General features: G+C 37.2%; 1 protein-coding gene across 1 annotated transcript; it reads right to left on the reverse strand.

Moving 5' to 3' along the window:
• Positions 1–1,062: 1,062 nt before the first annotated feature.
• Positions 1,063–18,904, reverse strand: LOC145768921 (uncharacterized). The gene is made up of 18 exons (XM_082580525.1): positions 18,676–18,904; positions 16,310–16,482; positions 14,243–14,417; positions 13,624–13,814; positions 12,849–12,988; positions 12,500–12,588; positions 11,934–12,049; positions 11,402–11,537; positions 10,916–11,104; positions 10,202–10,500; positions 9,521–9,721; positions 8,666–8,764; positions 7,826–8,019; positions 7,534–7,686; positions 6,516–6,618; positions 4,517–4,676; positions 3,198–3,267; positions 1,063–2,140 (listed from the first exon to the last, which is right to left on the reverse strand). Exons 1-18 carry the CDS (start codon positions 18,902–18,904, stop codon positions 1,765–1,767), a joined length of 3,093 nt encoding a protein of 1,030 aa, XP_082436651.1. The 3' UTR covers positions 1,063–1,764.
• Between the last annotated feature and the right edge of the window lie 4,813 nt (positions 18,905–23,717).

The following is a 23,717-nucleotide window of genomic DNA, read 5'->3' on the forward strand; positions in this document are numbered from 1 at the left end:
AGTAATTGATTTGAACCATTTTTTATCTGCAAATAAGCTACTGAATAGCCGACAGTACGAACACGCCATGGTGCGTAACTTTTGGGGAAAATAACAATTTGTGTTAAAACCGGTTAAAACGTAAAAGCGTGATCTATTCAAAGATATCTAAGCTAAAATGCAGAAAGCACTCAATAATGACCTTACAGTTTTTTCAATATCCGTGTCAAAAAAAAATTGTATTGATCTTTATGATTGATAGATTACGTTAATTACGGTATACAGTACCTTTTCATATTGACGGCGGACTTTTCTAAGAAATATTTCACGAAGAAAGTTAGGCTATGTGAATAATACACAGGCAAAAACATTTCTGGATACTGAAAAGTTTATGTGTTCATCAGGATTATGATCTTTTTCTAGAAAGTTGCAACTATTGCTAGAAAAAAAAAACAAGATGGGCCTACATGCAAATTTTGTTTCGCAATAGATATGTGCAGATAGGCTATTCAAATGTCAGAGTCTTCAATAGCTGATCTGTAGAATTTACAAATCTGTACAAAATTTAACCAACAAGTTTTTAACAACATCCAAGGTCAGCATGGCTTGAAATTTCATTACGAAACTAGCAGGTCAGCTATGATGGATTACAACTACGCATAACAATGGCTCAGTTGGTTAGCGCGTGACTTTATGCACGAAAAAACTTCAAGATCAAGCAGCGCTGGTTCGACTCTCGGGGTGTGCGCTTAAGCAACGCATTCCAAGGACTGCTCTCCATTCAGCGTCACCTAATGGATGGAATAATTTCCGCCAATAACACTTCAACAATCGAAAACATCACTCTGTCAATCTTGATAACCGGCCCTGCGTCAAAAGCCTCTACAAGTATGCGAAACTACCAGGAATAACCTATCAAGGCTTTGTCAGTCCAAGGATGAAGATTCAAAAATCAAACTAACAAAGAAGTGTTTTTGTCAGCAGGTTCTATCGTTCTACTTTTACAACTAAACTGATAAATATTTTTTCAAGCTGTATTAGTGCTGGGTCTTCTATTTTAATTTGTTAAAATGTGAACAAGAGGACATGTGAACAGATTTGAACGTCCTCGGACAAGGTTTATTGAAAAACGCGATATGTACGTTAGTCCAAACGCACGGTAAGGCGACGTACGCTACATATAGCTTATGATATTCAGTGAAAAAGTAAGCTATATTTTGCAGCCTCCATGACCCAGCTTCTCTTGGCTCTGTCCACAACATTCATTGTGTGACAGCATCAATGAGTAAATTGATGCTTGGTCAAAGACATAAATTGGGCGATCTGTTAGACTTGCAATCCTGCATGTAAAACCAGGCTCCGTAAAACTAACCAAGCAGTGCGCCGGGTAAGTTGCGAATATCACTTGCTCCACTCTACAAACGCTAACATGGAAGACGTCTTGCATTTTTAACGAGCTCAGTTAAGCAAAGCTATTGGAATAATAGTGCTAGCTGAACTATATTATCTATTATTTAGTCTAATCGTCAAATATGTTTTAAAAATATTGTGTAGTGCTAAATTTTGTGTTGTTTATTAACGTCTCATTTTTTAGTGAATAACTTGATGAAAAAATAGGTTTGTTTTGTTATATTTAAGAGTATAAGCATAGATGACATCTATGGTAGGCTACTGTATTTAATATAAGCTACTTTTTTACGAAAGGCACCATGACCTACTTGCCAATATCACTACCAAGCATGCGATGTAAAACATTGCTAAGCTGACGTTACATCACGTTCGAAATTAAACTAAAAAAAAAGATTTTAATCTAGACATTGTCGCATTTTTCTTCTTTGATTTATCTTCTTTAATTTCTTCGGTTTGTGGATCTTCGTCTTCAATTACACTGTTTCCATCCTCTTCATTGTCATCTACGACTGTTCCATGAAGGTTTTCAATAACATTGTGAGGAATTTCCATGTTGTCATTGGATTCCTGTTGCTTTTTACGTGAATAATTTAATGGTCTGGAAGAGTGATCTGGAGATCTGCTTCGCTCTGGTGGACGCACAAACTCTCCTTCGTTTTCCTCCTCATCGGAGTAGATACTATCGACGTCGTCACAATTAGGCGGCAATAGCGAGTGTACTCGACCGTTGTTTGAGCGGTTGGCACCAAACCTATGTAGCAAAAACAAAAGCAACGTAAATGTTTATTTTCTTTACACATTTTAGCACCTTTCAAAATCGCTGTGGTTTTCCCATTCAGTCCTAAATGTGGTAGGTTATTTAAGTTATGTTTTAACTATAGTTGGGTGTCGGTACTAAATTTTAAAAAATCAGATAACTATTTTTCATAAAAATTATTTTTCACTTTATACCAATCAAACAAAAGTAGGCTATGGTCTTGATTGTTGCAAAAAAATGTGTTTATCTCGATATCCTACTAACTTAATGCGTGCTGATAAATATTGGTAACTATAGAACAGCCTCGCAAGAATTCAAATAATACATATTAAATGATTCACTTCGGCATCCCGTCATTATGGTTGATGCAGCCTCATTACAGTTGATGCAGCTTTGATGCAGCCTCATTACGGTTGATGCAGCTTTGATGCAGCATCATTACGGTTGATGCAGCTTTGATGCAGCCTCATTACGGTTGATGCAGCTTTGATGCAGCATCATTACGGTTGATGCAGCTTTGATGCAGCCTCATTACGGTTGATGCAGCTTTGATGCAGCATCATTACGGTTGATGCAGCTTTGATGCAGCATCATTACGGTTGATGCAGCTTTGATGCAGCCTCATTACGGTTGATGCAGCTTTGATGCAGCATCATTACGGTTGATGCAGCTTTGATGCAGCCTCATTACGGTTGATGCAGCTTTGATGCAGCATCATTACGGTTGATGCAGCTTTGATGCAGCATCATTACGGTTGATGCAGCTTTGATGCAGCCTCATTACGGTTGATGCAGCTTTGATGCAGCATCATTACGGTTGATGCAGCTTTGATGCAGCCTCATTACGGTTGATGCAGCTTTGATGCAGCATCATTACGGTTGATGCAGCTTTGATGCAGCCTCATTACGGTTGATGCAGCCTGTATTGAACTAGACCAGAAACATTGTTCTTAGCTCGCTTCACAAACATTGTCTAAACAACATTGTGCCGATATTCAACAATCAGAAACTCTTCTTTAAGACAAGTAGCCTATGGCAAGAAACAAACTTACAGAAATATATCTTTGCGAGTAGAATAGAGATCGTCTATGTCTTTGAGTACTTGATCAGGCTGGGCAGTAACTGTAACAAAGGCTAAATGTACATAAAAATTTGGTAATGTAGCCTATACTTCCGCATCGTAGCTAGGGAACTACATTTATTGAAAAAGCGCGGAGTTAGTGTATAAATAGGCTACATTGATAGAATGTCTTGAGTTTAAATTGTATAATTGATCGCTATTTCTTCTTTGTTGTCTGAAAACAGTTTACAGTTAGTTTTACATTTCACAAATCGTTTTGTGTTGTTGACAAACCAAGCAAATCTTTATTTACGCCATTATTATTATGATTATTCATTTGTATCAAAGAAGAATGTCTAAATTCAAATTATAGAAGAAAAAAAATACAACATAAAAGGCATAGGCTACAATAGGATACACGCAGCTGCGGTGCAAAAGTAATTGAAAAGAAATTACAAGCTCACTTTGTTCAAATAACCAACCAGTAAGATTTACAGTTAGCAAACGATGACTGTTGAAATCTTTGTGCCATGGCAGCTATCAAGGCATCAAATTGTTTGGTTGATGGCTCAGTTGGTTAGCGCCTGACAAGGCGTGACTTCATGAACGAAGAAACTTCAAAATAAAGTGGCGCTGGTTCGACTCTCAGGGTGTGCACATGAGCACAGCATTCTAAGGACTGCTCTCCATTCAGCGGCATCTAATGGATTGAATAATTCTCCGCCAACAACATTTCAACAATCGAAAACTTCAATCTGTCAATTTTGATAACTGGCCAACAGATTTCTAGATATGTATATCTCTGGCCCTGCGACAAAACCTCTACAAGTATGCGAACTACCAGGAATAACCTATCAAGGCTTTGTCAGTCCGAGGATAAAGATTCCAAACCAAACTAATAATATTAAACTGTAGCTACTAGGAAGTTGGCTAGGCACATTTAATTTCTTAGCGTTTAAAAATTTCTGCGTTTGTTTGAGATAAATATACTGACCTGTTTCCTACATCATAGACAAAAAAGTGTTAACTTGTTGGCAACGGATCATTACAAGCTAAACTATCATCATAAAAGTGTTAGGGTTTGTGCACAAACTGTTTTTTAATTCTTTTCTTAACTTGTTTGTATGTCAACTTTATTGGATAGTTTTTTATTACTTTTATTTTATAGTTATCTGTAAGACCCTATTAAAGAAATCAGGAGAAAATTATTGCTAAAGAGAAGACAAACGAAATTCGTCATGCAATCAAGGAAGATATTGTATCACCGCAGTGTTTCTGACCACAGAGCCTTCACAAAATTAAATAACATACCTTGATGATTGGGCAATGGGGTGACGGGTAACGTTAAAAGAGGTGAGTCCGAGACAGTGTAAGTTGAAGGTTGAGACATCAACTTTGATCTGGGTTCAGGTTGACCAACTATGTTTGTGTTATGGTTTGGTAAGCTGGACCTACTGGGGGGTTGTTTTGCCTGAAATAGAGGATCAGTTGTGCTTTCATCACTGGAAAACAGCAACAAAGACTTTTAAAGGTAGTAGTATTGTCATTTTTTATCAGTAAGCCTATTATGATGAAACTTTCGGACATAATTTCAATTTACTTATAGAAAAAATTAATTTAACAGGAATGGGGAGGTAGCCTATAGCCTAATTATTATTTTGAACTTATTGCGTCAACATACAGTAGGCCTACACTGCGATTACAGATGTAACACAACAAACAACAAGAAGCAGCGAAGGAACCAGTAACGGATCCATGAGAGGTCACTTGATCATGTGCTCCCCATTTAAAAAAAAAAAATTTTTTTTCGTTGTTGCACAATTTTCTCGCTCCCTTCCCTTATTCCCTTACTCAATCACATTTAATTGATCTATGACCAGGGCCTTAGAAATTGTATCTTTTCAGCAGTAAATACAGTAGGCTACAAGGGCAGTAAATTTTTGTGTCCATTAAAAACTGAGAAAACAATAGTCCGAAGTGAAGCACATTGCTCACACAACTAGTCAACAATAAATCAACTCCTCCCGGTGTTAATAAAAGTTAGTCTACAGGGTTACTCAACTAATCTTAACCAAGGTCCGGTTGACAAGCTGAATATTTTTAGCGGTCCGGTGAATAAGTTATTTCACACGCAACCACGAAAGTTAAACTATCTGTACCAAACCACATTTTTAGGTAAAATGTAGCTCGAATTGGATTTCTGAGAAAGTGTTGGGGACTCTGGGAGTCGAAGCCCCCCCCCCAGCAACTAGGGTAATCACAGTAAAAATTGCTTCTTTCAGTAGAAATCTGTTTAAAGACGCCCTGAAACATGGCAATGAGGTTATTTTTCCAAAAACTCAAGGTCCACCATCAACACCCAGAAGGTCCGGATTTGGACCGCGGTCCGCCAGTTGAATAGCCCTGGTCTATGAGGTGAAATGTGCCTTGCCTTGAGTAGTATATGTGCCTATTATGTGGCAAGGTGAGGACACCACGAACGGATGTTCAAAACTTTAAGGAAAGACTATGTGACACTGCACAACACTAGGCAAAACTTTGCCAAAAGTAAGTTATTGAAATCCTTCTGTGGCCATAAAGATTAACTACAATTTCAAACAAAACCTTGTAATTCTAAATTCTACAAAAATCTAGTTTTAATTGGACCAGTTTAGTCAAATAAAAAGTGTCAGTTGCAGGTTAAAAGACTGAATATTGGTGCCCAAATAACGCAAAAAGAGATGAAAACATGGTGGTTATGGCAACAATTTTCTGGGGCAAGCCTCCAACAACCCCTGTCAGCTTTTTATCTTTTTTAAGATCTCAATATTTACTTTGTTCTTTCGCCTGGAATATTTGTGTCATTGAAATTCTGGTGCCACTCCCAATTTTTTATCTAAATCCCTACTGTAAGGAACATGTATCATGTCAGCTACTTTCATTATTTTGCCATGAAGTGTTTTGTTGAGACACATCCACGTGCCCAAGAACAATGTGGAATTACCTACGTCCTTTCGAACGTCTCGCAGACGTTTACAATATTCCGCCAGCCAACCAACAAAAATAACTTTGTTGCATCGATAAAAGTTGCTAACAAAGTTTGGGATTTTGAAATAAAACAATAGAAGTTGTTAGTATAAAATGCGATGAAAAGTGTTATTGATGTGCAGTATAAATCGACAGTCAATTAATTTCTCATTTGCAAGTGCACTTTGGAGCTTAAAAACGCAAAGTTTACAAAAATCTTGAAGTAACGCATGTATTACTTATTTCAACCGCAGCTGCTCCAAACTCATTTTAAAGTGTCAAACGATGATTCTTTCTCACTAACTTCAGTTATCCCAGGAAGTATTCTATTGATAACTTCTCCTTCACTGTTGATTCCAAGTCTCCGTAATCGTGCAGCTCGACTTGCGCTGATGTTTTTCGTGCCACTGAAAGACAACACAATTATATCATTTTATTGTACAGGTAAATACCATTTTACGAACTGCTCTAAACGTAGGTCAGTCTATAGCAATAGTTTTCACATCATTTGTAACCGAAGTCTACACCTTTTCTGATAAATTTTGAGATTACTTAGCCTATATTGCATCCTTAGTATGTGAACAGTCGGTTGTTGTAAGAAGTGGACGATAGACATTTATGCTGTTTTTTTAAATTCATTAAGTAATTACTGCAACACATGGAAATTGAATTAGGCTATTATTGGTTTATTTTAACATATACAGTTCTCATGCTGTACAACTGTGTGCTGTTGTCTGTAGCTTTTAATGTTGTTTTGTTTTTGTCAACTTTTTAAATTAAAAAATGTAGGAATTCAATTAAATTTTTACCTTGTTAGTTGTGCTTTAATTACTAATTTAGTTAAAAGTAAGTTAATCGTGTTGTAGTTTGATGTATGCCTTGTACGCTTGTAGACTATCTATTAGGGTGGCTCGTTTTTGAACTTTTTTTTTTTAATTCTCTCGGGGTAGTGGGGAAATGGTGCCAATGAGTGAGAAAACGATCATGACAAAATTTGAGATTCGTAAAAAATTGTCTTCAGCCTCCTCATGGGGAGCACATGATGCTTTATGGTGGTGTATATTGTTATTGATGCTGCTTTTGCAGTAGATGTTAAGGTGCATTAGTGACGTTACCTCAAACATTCCTACCTAAATGTTTAGGTTTAGCTCAACAAAATGTGCTAGTTTCGTCCAAAGCTCTGTTCATAGATTGCACTGTACAGTGCAGTATACTGTAAAACTTTTTCTCATTATTGCCAATCCTGTTTTTTACACGTTTTATCCAACAGTTTGCTATCAAATATAGTGCTTCTGCTTCGTATAACTCAAATTAAATTCAACCTTGTCTGGTTGTTCAGTTTCGCTCTTCTTGGTGCGCGCATCGCGCAGATGCCTTCTTCGTTCATCTCGTCATCGTACCCCATCTGATAGTGTGCTGACATGACAAGTTCTTCGCCGTCATCTTGCCATTTTCTTCTGGTAGCTGGTGCAAACCTGTACATCAAACAAAAAAACAACCCGTTGAATTGTTTACAAACATCAGCAAAGTGGGGTTTTATATCTGTATAATCAATTAATAAAAATATCATATAAAATCTTCCAACCTTCAAAAAACAGAAAAACGAACAATTACGTGATAACAAACGAATGTAAGTTATCCCAGAAGTAGAATTCTTGTCTCTCTCTGTCCTTTTGAGGGTATTGAAGAAACTTTTTCTCGACCATCAACTTTTGCAATGTTTCCGGCATGTTCTCCCACGGAATTGAGTCCATCATCACGCAGAGTATGGTATCTTCAGGCTTATCCAAGGTTTGTTCCTGCATTGCCTGCGGTATTAAAAATGAAAACATTATCTGTCGTTTCAACGTTTTACTCACCAGCCCCTTTTAACCGTTGAAATTGCAAGACAGTTGATAAGATTCTGATTAGGCCTATATAGCACTGAAGTTTGTATGTCACTTATCTTTTTGACTCGCTTTTGATAATCAGTGATCAACTTGGGAATAGAATCATATTATCAGGTAAAGAACATACTCAGCGACTGAGGGTTGGAGATGAGAAGATAAGCCAGCTACGTAAAATCAATTTATTATATCCTGGATAAAGGTGTCAGGTGAAGGTGTTTACCAACAACCAGTTTAAAACCGAGGTTGAAATAGGTTTGTACTTTTGGAAAGCCAACGCCGTATCTGCTACGTCACCTAAGCTGTGCCAGTCCTGTTAGGCTTTAGCCTACTAACATAACTTTAACGTGTGTAAAGTATTTCTGTTTACTGTATATTTAGTTTGCTGTATCCTAACGCTTGTTATTTTTTAATTTCGATTGTGGCTTGCCAACATTCTTTTTTCTTTTAGACACATTTTATTCTCATTCATAGCCTCTTTGCCCTTGTAGTTTCTCATACTGGTCAGTGAGACAATACATTCCTTGAGCGTTTTTTTTTTTTACTTAAATAATGATTAAGTTCAAACCTGCAGAACATATCTGCAAGCTTTCTCCATGAGAAACTCATGTGTCACAATGAGAATGATCTTTTTAAAGGCGTCAATGCAACCATAAAGAGTTTCCGTCTGAAAAATAAAAATATAAATGTAATATGACTTAAATGGTTTAGCATTTACTCAATCCAAATGCATAACCAGCAGGCATAAGTTTGGAGACAATTAAAAAAAAGGAATAAACAAAATTTGTATACTTTGCACCAATGGGAATGACACGAATAGGCTATTTTGAAATGTTGTATAAAAATGATATTGACTTTTTTTTCAATTTAGCCTAATGAAATGAATCGATAGTTAAAAAAAGCATGACTGCTAAATGTTTTACATTTTGTTGAATGCCTCAGTCTTTACATTTATTTCTAAGTCAACTATATTGAATGAATGTTTATTACAGAGTAAGCGTGTCTACATAATTTCAATCGTCGATGATGCAAGAAAACCTGAGTAGCCTAAGAGCTAAGCAATAAAAATGTGAGCCACACATCTCACAGAGCCACAATCACATTATACCGACATCAACTTGAAAAAAAGTAAACTTAAAACTGCTAGAAAAGAGAAAACACTTTTACTTCGTCTGTTGCGAGAATAGTACGGTATAATTATACACAATGCGAATGAAATAGCATCATAGTAATCCAGGTACCACAACAGACAGGAAGTAGCGAAAGACTTTATCAGTCATCGAGTCAGCTGCTTCCCTGTTAACATATTAGGCAGTTGTTTAATAAAATAAATCATAGCGTGGGATAAACCGTAACACGTTTGGATATTAGTTTATTGCTTGACTGGTAGCCTTTCTAAATCAGTAAAATATATAAGAATTACCCGGATAGTTTTTCCGATTGTAAACACTTCAACCTGCAGCGGAGTGTTCACGTCTTCCGGTTTTTTATCAGAACCAATCTTTTCCGTATTTGGAGGCTGAGCAACAGGCTGAGCAGGATTTAACTTTGGTACTAAAGTATCCAGGGTCCACTTTTGGTTAGTTTCGTGGCATAAAATGGCCACTTTGTTACTTGGATTTGTCTGAAAATAAGATCGTCGTTTACACGACTTCAAAGAAAGAACAATACGGAAAGGTAAAAAAGTTTTGGATGACCATTAGTTAATAAATCGTTAGCCGGTTTTCTAGTTTAAGTAAAGATGTGTTATGATACTTAGAAATGATTTTAGCAGTGTCGAGTAGCCTATAGTGCTAGGCCTATTATTAATTCTTACCCACATTTTAAGCCATTTGAGTTTCGCAACAAAGCAAATGAATCTGTTACGGTAATATCTCTATGTAAACTAAGCTAAGCGTGGTAGGATCGAAAAGCAAGAGAAATTATTAATACATACGGTACGTTTTAAAATAATAGCTTGTATTTTCTACTGCTTGTGACATGCAAAACACTGTTGGATCAAATGAAATTCAAAACGTATCGTGAAAGTATTGTACTCTATATTCATGACTAGGTATTATAAAAATACAGTTATTGCAAATCACATGATTAACGTACTATATACCTGAATAGCAATGTCGCTTTCAATATCATACTTTGGGCAGCTTGAAGTCAATTTTGCTGTTTGCTGTGACCCTTTCATACAATTGCTGTCACAGCAACAGCTTCGCTTTCCAGAACGCATTCGTGTCACGCAAAGGATCACTGCGATCGCTATGAAAATACCGACCAGTGATACCGGAGCTGCTATGGCTGCCCATGGAATCGGTGTCGTTTCTTCTTCGCAAGTAAGTTCAGTGACAATGTTGACACTCATCAACGGCTTATTCCTCAAACGGTTTGGCTTGAAACAAGTATATCTTGCTGGAGACAGTAATATAAGGAATGGGTCAGTTTACATACACAGAGAAGGCTGTATTTGATTTCCAATACGTTTACATTACTTTTACATTTGTTTACATTACTTTTATATTATGTTTAGACCAGTATTAGCGTAGTTTTGTAATCTCAGTTTGTATGGTAATCAAACCAAATAAATTCACTACCGTAATAAAAATTTTAATACTGTATAATTCTGGTAGCCTTAAAATCTGAAAGATTTTAGTTATACAGATACGAAGTTCAATAAGTTGTAATATGGCTAGTTTTATCAGATGGATAACTAAAATGCTTCCGTGGGACTTTCTTTACTCAAAGACAACTATTTAAGTTCGACTAACCGAATTCTTTGACATCAAAATCACTTGAAAATTAACAACTGTGTGTGCAGCGATCTTACATGATGTAGCAGATAAGTAACGGAAGATGACGTCCTGGTTATATGATCCAGCGAGGAAGTGAAAAAAGTCCTTCAACTTGCAATCACACATGTATCGGTTGTAAGAGAAGTCACCTTCCCGCAGAGATGGGAATTTGCTGTTGGTGAGCCCAACGACTTCGGATATAAAATTTCTTTCGACGTACAATACTAAAATACCATGTTTTGGTTGTGGTTTAATTTGTAAATAGTCTTAAACGTGTGTGTCTTACTCTGGTTGCTTCAAACATTTCATGAAGTACAGGCCATCCTCCGTATCAACGCTAGAAGTTGAAAATTTACATAAACAGTAAAGTCTGTGTAGCCTATAAGTTATATAAAATCTGGAGTTTTTCGATCCAGCATTACAAGGCACAAAATATTCATGAATGTAATTTCAATTTCACCAAACCATTACGGCATTACCGCATTAGCAACATTATTCTTAACAATACTGAGCGATGTTACCCTCCAGATCAGTAAGTCCAGCTATCTCAAATTTCTTGATGAAATTTCTGCTTAGGTCTAGCACTCGGAGTGATTGTGGGTAAAGAAAGGTGTCACGGTGAAACGATTTTATCGCGCAGTTTGTTAAGTTTAGAACCTACAAAGTAAAATTAAACATTGACATTCGTTGATGTTTTATAGATACAATCGTCATTTTGACAAATGTGGGTATGGATTAAATGGCCTGGAAAAAAAGTGGGTAAATCAAAAGAGGAAGACTTAGTCAAGATGTAAGCTTTCAAACAAGGTCAGTGGAAGAGAAGCCTTATAAACATAGCATGCATCGCAATTGAAGAAATAACCAATTACAGCTCATAGAATCATATAAGCTTAGGAATCAGAGAAAAAATACGTCTCAGTTTGGTTTGATAAACAAAACAAAAGTATTATACGAAGTATTTTTGAAGTAAAACCTACAATATCAAACCCAAACATAAAGCTCAATCTCTTTTATCACTTCTTTGCAATGTCCTGTAGACTTTACGAAACTTACCTCTAAATGTTGCATGGAAATGAAATCGTCGACGCATAAAACTTGTATCAAATTATCGTTCAGTTGCAGCTCGATTAACTCAGTGAGTCTGGATAATTCACTTCCTACTCCAAAGTCTGAAATAACGAAATAGCGCTATTTATCAAAAATCAACGAAAGTTTCTTTGCTTTAATGTAAATTGTAAAAAGTTAAATGACAAATATTTGTCTTTTCTCAATTCCTCTTTAAATGATTTTCTGAAAATAGGGCCATGTTCCTTTGCTGTCTAGCCAGATACGCCGTTTAGTTCAGGCGTGCCAAGATAAGACCGATTAATATGAATTCATTCCTTTCATTCGTTATTCTCCCAGTTGACTTGAAGACTCGAAAATCAGCAAAACCAGTTTATTTCACTCAGTGATTTCTTTGCACACAAATAAAAACGGATGACGCAAGCATTTCATTTGCCTTGATATAACAAAAAACAAAAAACATCCGCATTTCATTATTGCCACAACAGTTTCTCAGATGTGGGCTAAATGAGTTCGGAAGCAACGTCAGCTAAACCATAGATACGTCAAGTTACCTGTGAAGTCGTTTTCATCTTCTTGTACGTTAAAGTAGTTATATATAGCTTCTCGACTAGCACAGCCGTTGCGCTTGATGGCAGATATTCTGCAAGTTAAACAAAAAACAACAATAGTTAGCATTTGATAAAGGAAACGTAGAAATACGTATTCGCGATCATTATTGTCATCAGTTTCCGATCAGTCGACGTCGATTTTTGGTAACTTTTTATATTATTCCTTTCTTGTCGTCTCTACATTGGTTTTTATTTCAGTTCAGACATTTTTTATTTTTACCAGCAGCCATTATTATCACTGTGATTTAATATCACATTCTTTGCAAAAACAGTATGATTCTTAAAAACTTACTGATTGTGCGACAAGTCCAAGTATTCCAGACTGCCTGGTAGGCTACGAGGAATATCTTTTAAACTGTTTCCGGAAAGGTCTAGTTTGTACAAAGCTTTTAGACTGTCAAAGGCGCCATCTTCAATGGATGACAGTTTGTTCTGCACAAAACAATTAAGTTTATACCTAAAACAAAATTTCCCCATAATTTTCCAGGAAGAGGAGGATGTTATATGTTAAACTAGTGCATGAAATCACTGTGACATTACAAAACAACTTAAAATGAAACTCGGCAGAGTGTGAACTAGATCAGGGGTCTCCAAACAATGGCCCGTGGGCCGGAACCGGCCCGCAATCTGATTTCATCCGGCCCGCCACGTGCTGCGGAAATAACAGCTGTAGTGTAAATGCCCTGTAGTGTATCATAGCAGGAGATAACTTTTTCTGCAACCTTTCGATTTTCATCACAACTTTGCTATTCCACCGCTGACTTTGTTATTTATTGTGCTCAATTCAAGTCAATGGAGATTCTAAACAGTTGTATATCTTTTCGCAATTTGTATCCGGCCCGCAGCTGTTAATCCCGCAGCAATCCGGCCCTCAGAGAAAAAAGTTTGGTGACCCCTGAACTAGATCAATACAATGATACTGTGCTTTTATATAACATTGTAGATCTAACTAAACTAACGCACATACTTTTTTGTTCTCCGCGCTTTACTAAGCATACCAAAGCAGACTATTGGAATACTTTCCAATGAAAAGAGGGTTTAGAAGAGAATCAAACTTGACTTTTTACCTTCGGTTCACATCCACGGATCACTAGCTCCTTTAGCATGTAATAACCTTGGAAGGCCGAACGAGCTAACACGCTCATCTTCAGACAAGAAAAATGAAGATTTGTGATGGAATTAGGAATTCGCCTTTCTGGTATGTCAGTAAAGTTGTTATTCGAAAGTATGAGATGGTGAAGTCGAGTCATGTATACTCCTGTAATGAAGTGACGATACAATATGTGGTAATATCTTCCTCGCTAAGTTATCATAACATGTCGTGTTCCAGATGGGCGACTACTGCTTGTATGATCTGTGCAAAAGCTGCATCATGCCATACGAAATATCCATTTTGATTCTTCACATTGATTCTTACCTGTTGGCGTCTGGGGTAGGCCTAATCTATCATCCTCTCGTTAATCAATTTGTTTTCGCTGTATTTAAGTGTTAAGTAAGAGTGCGTGTTTTCTCATGGGAGAAACAGCGTAAATAAAATGATCAAGCAATACTGGTAGGAAATGCTGGAAGTTAGAATATTTTGTCTAATTTTTAACTTTAACTAAAACAAGGATGTAGCCTAGCTCTGTTACAATAAAGCTACAATGCGAAGTTGTTAGCAATTAGCATCGTATCAACTTAACACACCGTTGTCGTCATGGAGACGGGGAAGTTCTCTTAAGTTTGTATGTGAAATGTTCAATACAATTAAATTCCTAGCTGCCTCTGATAAATCAGCCAATGAGAGATTATATAGATTATTGTGCGACAAATCTATCCATTCCACTCGTCCGAGGTCTTTGAACGCATTACGTTCAATGGTCTGCAAATAAAATGCAACAGATGGTTATATAGCAGTGACGATCGGTGAGGGAAAGCAAGGAAAGCAGTGCTTACCTGAGCGAAAACTATGCAAAATATAATGACTGAATTCTAGGTTTAACTTCTTATTATTTTTATCAAGTCTATTTTAACTTGAAAATTACTGTGTTCGTGACTAGAATTACTCGTAACGCTTGTGAATAGTCTAAGTCCTCATCAAACCGCATTTCTTGCCTATAAATGCCAATTAACGCAAACGCTTTTGTCAGAAACCATCACTGAAGCTCCAGGGAAATCAACTTTCAAAGTTGCTTACCCTACATTGAAAAACGCCTTCGTTTTATCCAATCCTCAATCGTTTTGCAAAACGACACCAGCTGCTTAGCCAATCAGATGTGTTATCTGGTGTTGTGGTTAAAGTTGCTTTCCCAGTGACGTCATGCGTATCTCATAGTGGCTGCTTTTGGTTTCAGGCGAAAGGAATACAACCTCTACGCATGAGTGATTTTCGGGCTTGTAACTATAGGCTACTGAGTACGCTGAAAATAAAGCTGGTTCTCTTACCAAAAAAAACATAGATTCTACAATAAGACATGCAATTCCAAAGGGTACATTAACCAACCAGTACTGAAACAGCACAAGTGTTTTTTAAATTCTTTGGGTCAATAGACTGACATCACAAGTTCAGAGCAAACATACTTGTGTTCTTCAAGAATGGACTAGCTTAATTTATAGGCTAATTATTTGCTCTTTACTAGTGCACCAGTCCAATGCATGTCGTAAATGCTTACAGATGACATTGACAATAAGTTTTTGTGCTCAGTCTAAAAAAGCAGCCAACATTCTAAACTAGTCCCAGTTTGATTGATTGATTGAATCTTTATCCTCGGACTGGGAAAGTCCGAAGATTTTGTTTTGGAAATGCTCTCAGAGCGCACCAAATTGGAAGTGTTTTTCAAAAATTTCTGGGGGAGGCCCCCCAGACCCCCCGCTGGAAGTGTTGCCTTCGGCAACACGCCTTCGGGCTTCGCCCGACGGTTACGCCCCTCGTGCCTACTACCTTGCTGCAGCATATTTCCAAGTTGCTTTCCCAATGGTTTAAGCCACCGAACGTCACTGTTATATAGTATAACAGTAGAATATAACTCTCGATTGAATTGGACTAAATTAGAATTACCAGAAAAAAATAAAAATAAAGCGCTTTTGTTAGAATGGACAAAAATTTAGAAATTTACCACCAGAAATAAAAAACGGTAAAACTTTTAGTTCTAAATATTTTCATCACAATAGCTCATGTGTCAAATGCTTCTTAATGAAGTGATGCTACATAATCAAAATAATCACCATCTTTTGTCGACAGGAGATCACAATAAGTTTCAGTTCACCATTTGATTTCATGATTTCTTGTTTAAACTATTGTAGACACGGAATCCTTAAAGGAGACTGTTCATATGAAGTTGAAATTTTTACTTGTGCAAAAGAATATGGTCAAAATAAGAGGTCGTTTTATAATTTACAACTTTTTCGACATTGCATATCGGTTTGGTTTTGAGTCTTTATCCTCGGACCGACAAAGCCTTTGATACGTTATTGCTGGTAGTTTTGCATAGGCCTGCTTGTAAAGGCTTTTGACGCTGGGCCGGTTACCGAGATTGGCAGAGTTAAGTTTTCGATTGTTGAAGTGTTGTTACCAGGGAATTGTTCCGTCCATTAAGAGCCGCTGAAAGGAGAGCAGTCCTTAGAACGCATTGCTCATGCGCACACCCCGAGACTTGAACCAGCGCCGCTTGATCTTGAAGTTTCTTTGTTCACGAAGTCACGCGCCAACCAACTGAGCTTTATCACAAGAAAAAGCTCGTGTATGAAACTATTCAATAATTGCATTTATCTCACATGTATCTTATTGTTGGATAGATCTATTGATTTCAGGTATCTCAGTTCGCTAAGAGGCTTGGCTTCTACGACACCTATGCGATTGTAAGCGAGATTTAAAGAAGAGGCATCGGCTGGAACTTTGTCAGGAACTTTTGTTTTTCTCAAACCAAAGCATCGAACATCTTTGTTATCTGAAAGCACAACATACTTGAAATATCATTGTCACAAAGCTGCATGAAGACAAACTTTTTTTCAAAACGAATTGTTTTTACCTTATAGAATAATGTAGGCTACGCTAATGAAATTCAACCAATCAGTGTCATTCTCAATGGCTGAGCTGGATCGTCATGTCATACTATCTTTACCTGACCATTTAATAACTTTATACTTGTAGGACTATGCTTTTTTTAAGTCTTTTTTATGCCCTCTTTCCATGTAGGCTATTGTTTTGTTTTCCTGTTTTAGCCTACTTTGCCTCTCAACTGCTTCTTCAAGTGCGAGCTGTTTTCATGGGCCTGCACTCAGGGGCGCCGGAAGCGGGGGGGGGGCAGGGGGGGCGAATGCCCCCCCTGCCCTCAAATTTTCTGCAGATGGAGGGGCAGGGGGGGCAATGGTGCCCTTTTAAAGTCTTTTTTTAAATATATTTTTTGTTTGTCGATCCAGGTTTACACCTGGTGGTTGAAGATTCCCTGAGATTTATATTAAGTGGACGGAAAGGCAAGGAAGCCAATCTTCGTGTCCACCTTCAGGCATGCCTTTAAGTGTCCTGCCAAAGACACAGCCGCATGCTCTTGAGCGGTGCTGAACCGGCGCCCTTTCGATTGCCGTTCCAGGGCTCTCACCACTCGGCTATGCAGCCGACGTTTAAAGTCATGTAAGCAACTGCACATTTTGCAATATAACAATTTCTGCTATTCGCTTTTAGCCTAATTATAATCTTTCATTTTTGCCTCAAAATAATATTTACAGCACAAAATGTTGCAACACAGTACAGGCCATAAAACTCGTTTTTTTTTCGGCAGCCATCGTGGCCTACCGGGAGCTCCTTCTCGGCGGCCAAATCTGCGTGCTTGGAGGCCAAAATAAAAATAACGATAGCACAAGTGAATAGAATTAAACTTGCAACAATGCTAAAATGATCACTTAGCGTTGTTGAAGTCTGGGCCTGGGCGACGTCCTACAAGAGAATCGTTGCACCACGCAATACTGCTTTATCGGGATTGTAATCCAGTAGGCTACTATTCAAACGGTCTGCAATGTGGCTGATTTTATAGAAGTTCGCCACTCCCCTAGAATTCTTTTTAGCAACGAAAAACAACGTTCGACATGTGTTGACGATGACGGCAAGGTAATAAAATAAGTATTTCAATGATTAAAACATTACTTGTAGGCTTTAACTGCCCTTTATCAGAACTGACGATGCACTAGCAAGTGCGAAATATTTTTTCTGTTTCATCTACTGACATCTGATCCCTGTTGCCTTAGCAATTGAGGTTTTAGCTATTTCAATGATGTACATTACTAAAAGAAGCATATAATTTTTGCAAAATATGATCAAAAAATGTTTTCTCCTGGGATGTCAAATAGCTTAGTTCTCCTTTTTAACAACGGTTCAATGTCCGACAACATCGAATCGACATAAAAACGACAATATTGCCAGTCGATGTAAATTAGCACTTCGGATTAAGACTTTGTTAAAATAAACGTCGGGAGTTACAAACAAGACTTACAGCGCTGGCGATCGCAGATGGATATATTCCATCAATAACAAATATTCCCCGCACAATGCAACAGTGGCGATTATGACGCGCTAACCTAATTTTGCGTCACTCTTTGATACTGCATATTTTCGACAGTTAATCCACGATCATTCTATTGCGAAATTAAATAATTGGCTAGAAGAGATCGGCGGCCAAACTTCGCCGATTGAGGAGGTAGCACCGGCGGTTCATTCAACCACTACTTAGCGGCCATGGCCACAGGCTGCTTTAAGGCTTGACAGTAGGTTACATCATTATAACATAGGATGGTGCCCTTCTTTGTATACCGGATTATCATTATCGCTATATTTTATCTTGAAACTTGAAAAAAAAATTGGCCTTTTACTAAACAAAAGTGGCCTTTTTTCGTAATCTTGCCCCCCCAGTCAAAAATCGTTCCGGCGCCCCTGCCTGCACTTCCATGCATTCTGATCGGAACCATGGCAACCTGGTAGCCATGCCTGAACATAGATTTTTTTAGAGACTTGAATTAGCTACTTTTTGCGTTCTTCCGTTCGCTAATGTGTCATCACCCACATTCGTTACTCTTGGTGTAATGATAGTAAAAATACCTTCTAGCCTACACCATGAATGACTTCTATAATTTAAGCATAAAGTTGTTACCATTTCCCCGAACAGTGCAAGAACAACTTTCAGGGCAGCCGGAGTTAGTTCGTTTAGCTCGTTTAATGCGAAATAATTCTGTTTTTTCCAAAAAAGAATATCCCAGCTTGTTTCTGTGTTGATGGTTGAACTGATGACTTTTCTTCAATGTTGTTCTGCTGACGTCACTTTGGACTAGTTCCCAACAAAAAAGTAATCCCATAGCGGGTAAGACGCTTTGCATCTTCATTTTGATGAGAAGCAAAACAACAGTTTATTGCTTCACCAATTACAGATAGGCGACCTGAATGTCAAGTCGTATAAATTCTACGTGGGAAAATTCATTAAAAATTAGCACATATTTTAATATCTTGTTCCGTGTTTAAGACTAGGCTACTAAAGCAATCGTCACATTAATCCATTACTTGCAAGCATTAGACCCACCAGCAGTTTCCAACCAGTGGGGCATGACAAACTGGTGGACCATGGAAACATCTTGAGGTGACCCACAGACCAATTTAAAAATTGCTTTTCATTTTCTTTTGTGTCACAGTAAATTTTGCACTTGCGTGTTTGTTTAGTAGTTTTGATTGTAGTAGGCTAACAATGAAAGATGCTGTTGTTTTTTTGCTACAGTGGTAATTTTCTTTCTAATTGTATTATTAAAATAGTAGTTCAGGAACGACTCTGCTTGTAGACATGTTTGAGACTTACCAAAAGCAAACTATGGCCTACAGTTTTAAACGCACTATAACTGATTAGAGAATGAGCTGCTCATAGCTTGAATTTTATACTTTCGCTGCTCCCAATTGGATTAAAAAGGATTTTGGATTGAAATTAGTAGGCTACCTGACGGATGAAAATAGGCCATGCAATCTTACTCTTGCAAAGAGACTACACAATTCCTTGTGCTTTATGCTAGTACAAACTAGGCATGTATTATTCCACAGCCAATGACAATACTCAAGAACTGTAGGCTATGTTGCTGCAGCATCGTTTCCTTAAAAACTTGTCGAACAAGATCGGATAGTTGGTTGCCTCTGACTTGAATGTGCCTGAAGCAAAATCTTAGTCAATTTGTTATTTTGCGTAGTATCGACGTATGAAAAGCTAAAATGACTGACTTCGCTAGAGGTGACGTTCTATCAAAAGATTTATCTACCAACTTGTTTCAGTTTGATCAAATCAAAAGCCATCAAGATTGATAATTAGTTTTTTTCTTCTTTATAAAAAAAAGGTAAAAAATGTCTATTGCATCAACGTTGATAAAAAAACTGAAAAGCAATTCGTAAAATAACATGTAGCCTATATAAAAGCTCCAGTTGTTTTTGACTATCTTCATGGGGTGTAGGCTATAACTTTCTATAATTCAAACGTGTGCCTGGCAGACAGGGCCGGATTAAGGCGGGGGCTGACGGGGCTGCAGCCCCAAGCCCACCAAAAAAATAGGCCCACCGATAACAACCTACTAAAAGCAACTGACAAGCTTATTATCAGGATCGAAAGAATAAAATACGAAAAACATAGAACGAATGCTAACTGTGTAAACCAGGGGCACACCTCTCCAGGAGGCGTCAGATAATATCCAAAGGCGCGCGAGACCTAGCCTGCTCTACAACGTAAAATCGTTATTTTGTAGTGTCACACGAAGCTACTCAATTGCTGTTGCACGGTGTTCTTAAACGTTCAGCAAATACTGAGTAACTTGTCTTCTAAAATCAAGCTCTGGTCACTAAGAATCCAGCGTTGTTGAGAAGATAATTTGGACCCGATAGCCTACTTTAAATATCTCTTTTTGTTAAAGCAAGACTGCGCAACTCAAAATAGTACAAGGGCAGCAACAAAGAAAAATTATCTTATGCAGGTGGCATACAAACAAACGGTACAAACGGAAATAATTTTTGGCCCGGTACCAATGACATTCTCAGGGCCTTAAAACAATTAAAGAAAAATATTACTAACCATTGAGAAAAGACTTATATTCAAAAAAACGTTAGATCAACGTCACTTACAAAATAAATACGACATCTCACTCACAAAATAATGTAGACCTACTTATATGGATGGAAAAGCTTGAAACCGTTATTTTAATTGAGTTATGGTCGTGCATAATGGAACGGTTTCATAAAACCAGTCGGGCGCTGCAGGATAGCAAAATTACTTTGAATAAGGCAACAAATTTGCTTCAGGGTCTACATGACTTTGTTCATACATTAAGATCCCAATTCAAGAATTCAAGAAAAGGGTTGTCATCATTAGATTGAAAAAATTTTAAGAAAGAAGAGAAGAAAAGTATGCTTGGATAGCGAAGGTGGATCTAAAGACACATCACTTGATCTATCGAGCAGATTCAAAGTAGACTCATATTTACCAAACATTGATCAAATTATTTTGTGTATGAAATCTCGAATTGCAGCATACGATCGTCTTCAAATAAGATTTTTGTTTCTGGCGGAGTTAAACACCATGTCTAACTGTAAAGTTGAAGAGAGTGCTAAAACATTGCTTCACTATTATCCAGATGATCTAGATCGCTGCCTAAAAAAATGATTCATCTTTATGCACTGCTAAAACAACACCATTTTAGCAGCGAATGCAGCAAAAAACTCAAATGTTTGGATTCATCAATAAAAATGAGTTGATGTATGCATTTCCTGACGTATCTGTTGTACTAAGAATATATCTTTGTCTGATGATTTAAGATTTTTCAGGCGAGCGCTCATTTTCAGTGCTTAAAAGGCTGAAAGAATCAACTGCGTTCATCCATGGGCCAGAAAAGATTGCATTCCTTAGCTCTACTCTGCATTGAAAACAAAATTTTGGAAAAAATAGTCACCGATAATGTTACAGCTTTGCTTTGTCTAAATCCAGAAAACATGTCATTTGAATGTGTTTAATAAGTAGCCTAAATACTGTACTTCGGGTATAATTTTTGCTATTTTATTTTAATTGTGATTGGTACAATGAAGGGAATGAAATATAGGCCTCAGAATACCACATAGCCCCAGGTCCATCAAAACCTTAATCCGGCCATGCTGGCAGACACAAACTTACCTAAATACAGCTGTGTCAGATTTTTTTTAAAACTTTTGGAGTATTCGTTAATTTCATGAAACGCAGTGCATTAAAGTTGTGTTATAAGTAGGGCAAGTTGTTGCAACTTTTTTTACAGCTTCCTAAATACGCATAGTTTATGTAGTATGATGTTTTAAGCTGTTTGTAGGAATTTTATATTTCAACTTATTTCTATTTTACATGCAACTTTCATCAAGTATTGCGCAAAATGTAAAGGTGTGATTTAAAAAAATACTATAAAACTGTTTCTTGTATGGTTCTATTCTCTTTGATTTGCATAACAAAGAAATATTTGGCATTATATGTAAATTGATCGCCTGAGTAACTCACTGTCGTTTAAATTTGACAGCTCTGCAGGAGCTGACAGCGAAATTCTGTGATGTAGGTTTCAATTCTCAAGAACATAAAAATGTATGCATGATCGATAGCGTATAGAAAAGAAAGAAAAAAGCAGACATCCTGCAAGTCTTTAGTTGTTGGGTTATACAACAGAATCTTTCGAGTGTCTCATACCCTAATAATTTTAAAATACTTGTGCATAAATGCAACTTTTGTTAAAATTAAGTGCAAATTTCTCATGATTTTAATGCAATAAAAACTTGCCCTAGTTATAAGTTTATGAGCTTTGGTATTATTTATCACATTGCAAGCAGTTTGAAATTCAAGTAATGTCTAAGGGGTGATTCTTTGTGATATCATCCAGGCCATGTCACACATGGTCACGGGTTTTCATGAAATTTTATGCAGTTGTAGAACTTAGTTTTCTAAGCAAAACGTTGCTAATTTGAGAAAAATTGGATCAGTAGGCTACCATTGAAGTTTTGCCCTTTTAAAAATAGAAAGCTTTTGTATTTACCCCTGGTTCACTCAAACATGAAATTAAAAAAAATCAAATTTGTTTTAAAATTGTCACAACAGAGTTTTTAACTTCGAAGTATGGAATCTGATCAATTTTTATAATTTTTGTATGCAATCTTTTAAAAGCCATACAAGATTGCGTTGCAAACAAACAGCAAGCAGTAACTTAGCCTATTCCAAAAATAATACGCGTCTACACTCTACAGCAGTGGTTCCCAACCTTTTTTGGTGTCGGAGCCGAATTTGAAACTTCAGAGTACATATGGAGCCGCATGAAAACATTCAAATAATTATAACGAAAATTTTAAAGCATGAAAGCATGTACCAACGAATAGCAACACTAACAAGAAAAATAACACAAATCAATTTAATGTCCAACTTGGCATTGGCTTTGAGCCAAGTTTGTCAAAGCGAGGCACAAATGCAGAGGATGTAGTAGCTGCTTGAGGTGGTCATCGGTCAACCGATTGCGATATTTATTTTTGATTCTGATCATTTTCCTGAAAAGTGCTTCACATACGTAAGTTGATGCGAATACAGAGGCGTTTTTCTGGGCATTGGTTTTCAAGTTGGGATACTTCCCCTCTGGAACTCGATCGACTCCAAAATTCAAGTAGGTCTTCACTTTGAAATAATTGTTTGAGCTCGATATCTGACTGCATGTCTAGCAACTCCAATTGAAAATTATCAGAAGCAGTGGCCACATTAACTGCAATAGGATTTGCAAACATGTTCACCATTGGCAAAAATAAATTCATTCCGTTAATGCGGCGGTTGAACTCATCAATCAAGTTACTGCTAAGTCTGCTGTATGCTTCAAATGATCCATTGGTTCGATGGTCAGATAGCGTTGGGAAATGTGTTGTAACACCACCTGCAAGCTGCGTTTTCCTTCAGATTTATTACTAACCTTGAACATATTTGTTTGCTTATTCCGTGCCGACTTAAGAGATTCCAACTTTCTTTTCCTTGATTCTCCTTGGTAGCAATCATATTTTGTACAATGAGTTTTGTAGTGCCTCTCAATGTTAAAAGATTTTACACTACTTATCACCACAGGCAGTGATGGGCATTATCGGCGATAATTTATCGGCGATAATTATCGGCGATAAATTTTTATCGCTTATCGT

Source organism: Aplidium turbinatum, chromosome 4 (genome assembly GCF_918807975.1).
Source record: "Aplidium turbinatum chromosome 4, kaAplTurb1.1, whole genome shotgun sequence".
NCBI classification, from domain to species: domain Eukaryota; kingdom Metazoa; phylum Chordata; class Ascidiacea; order Aplousobranchia; family Polyclinidae; genus Aplidium; species Aplidium turbinatum.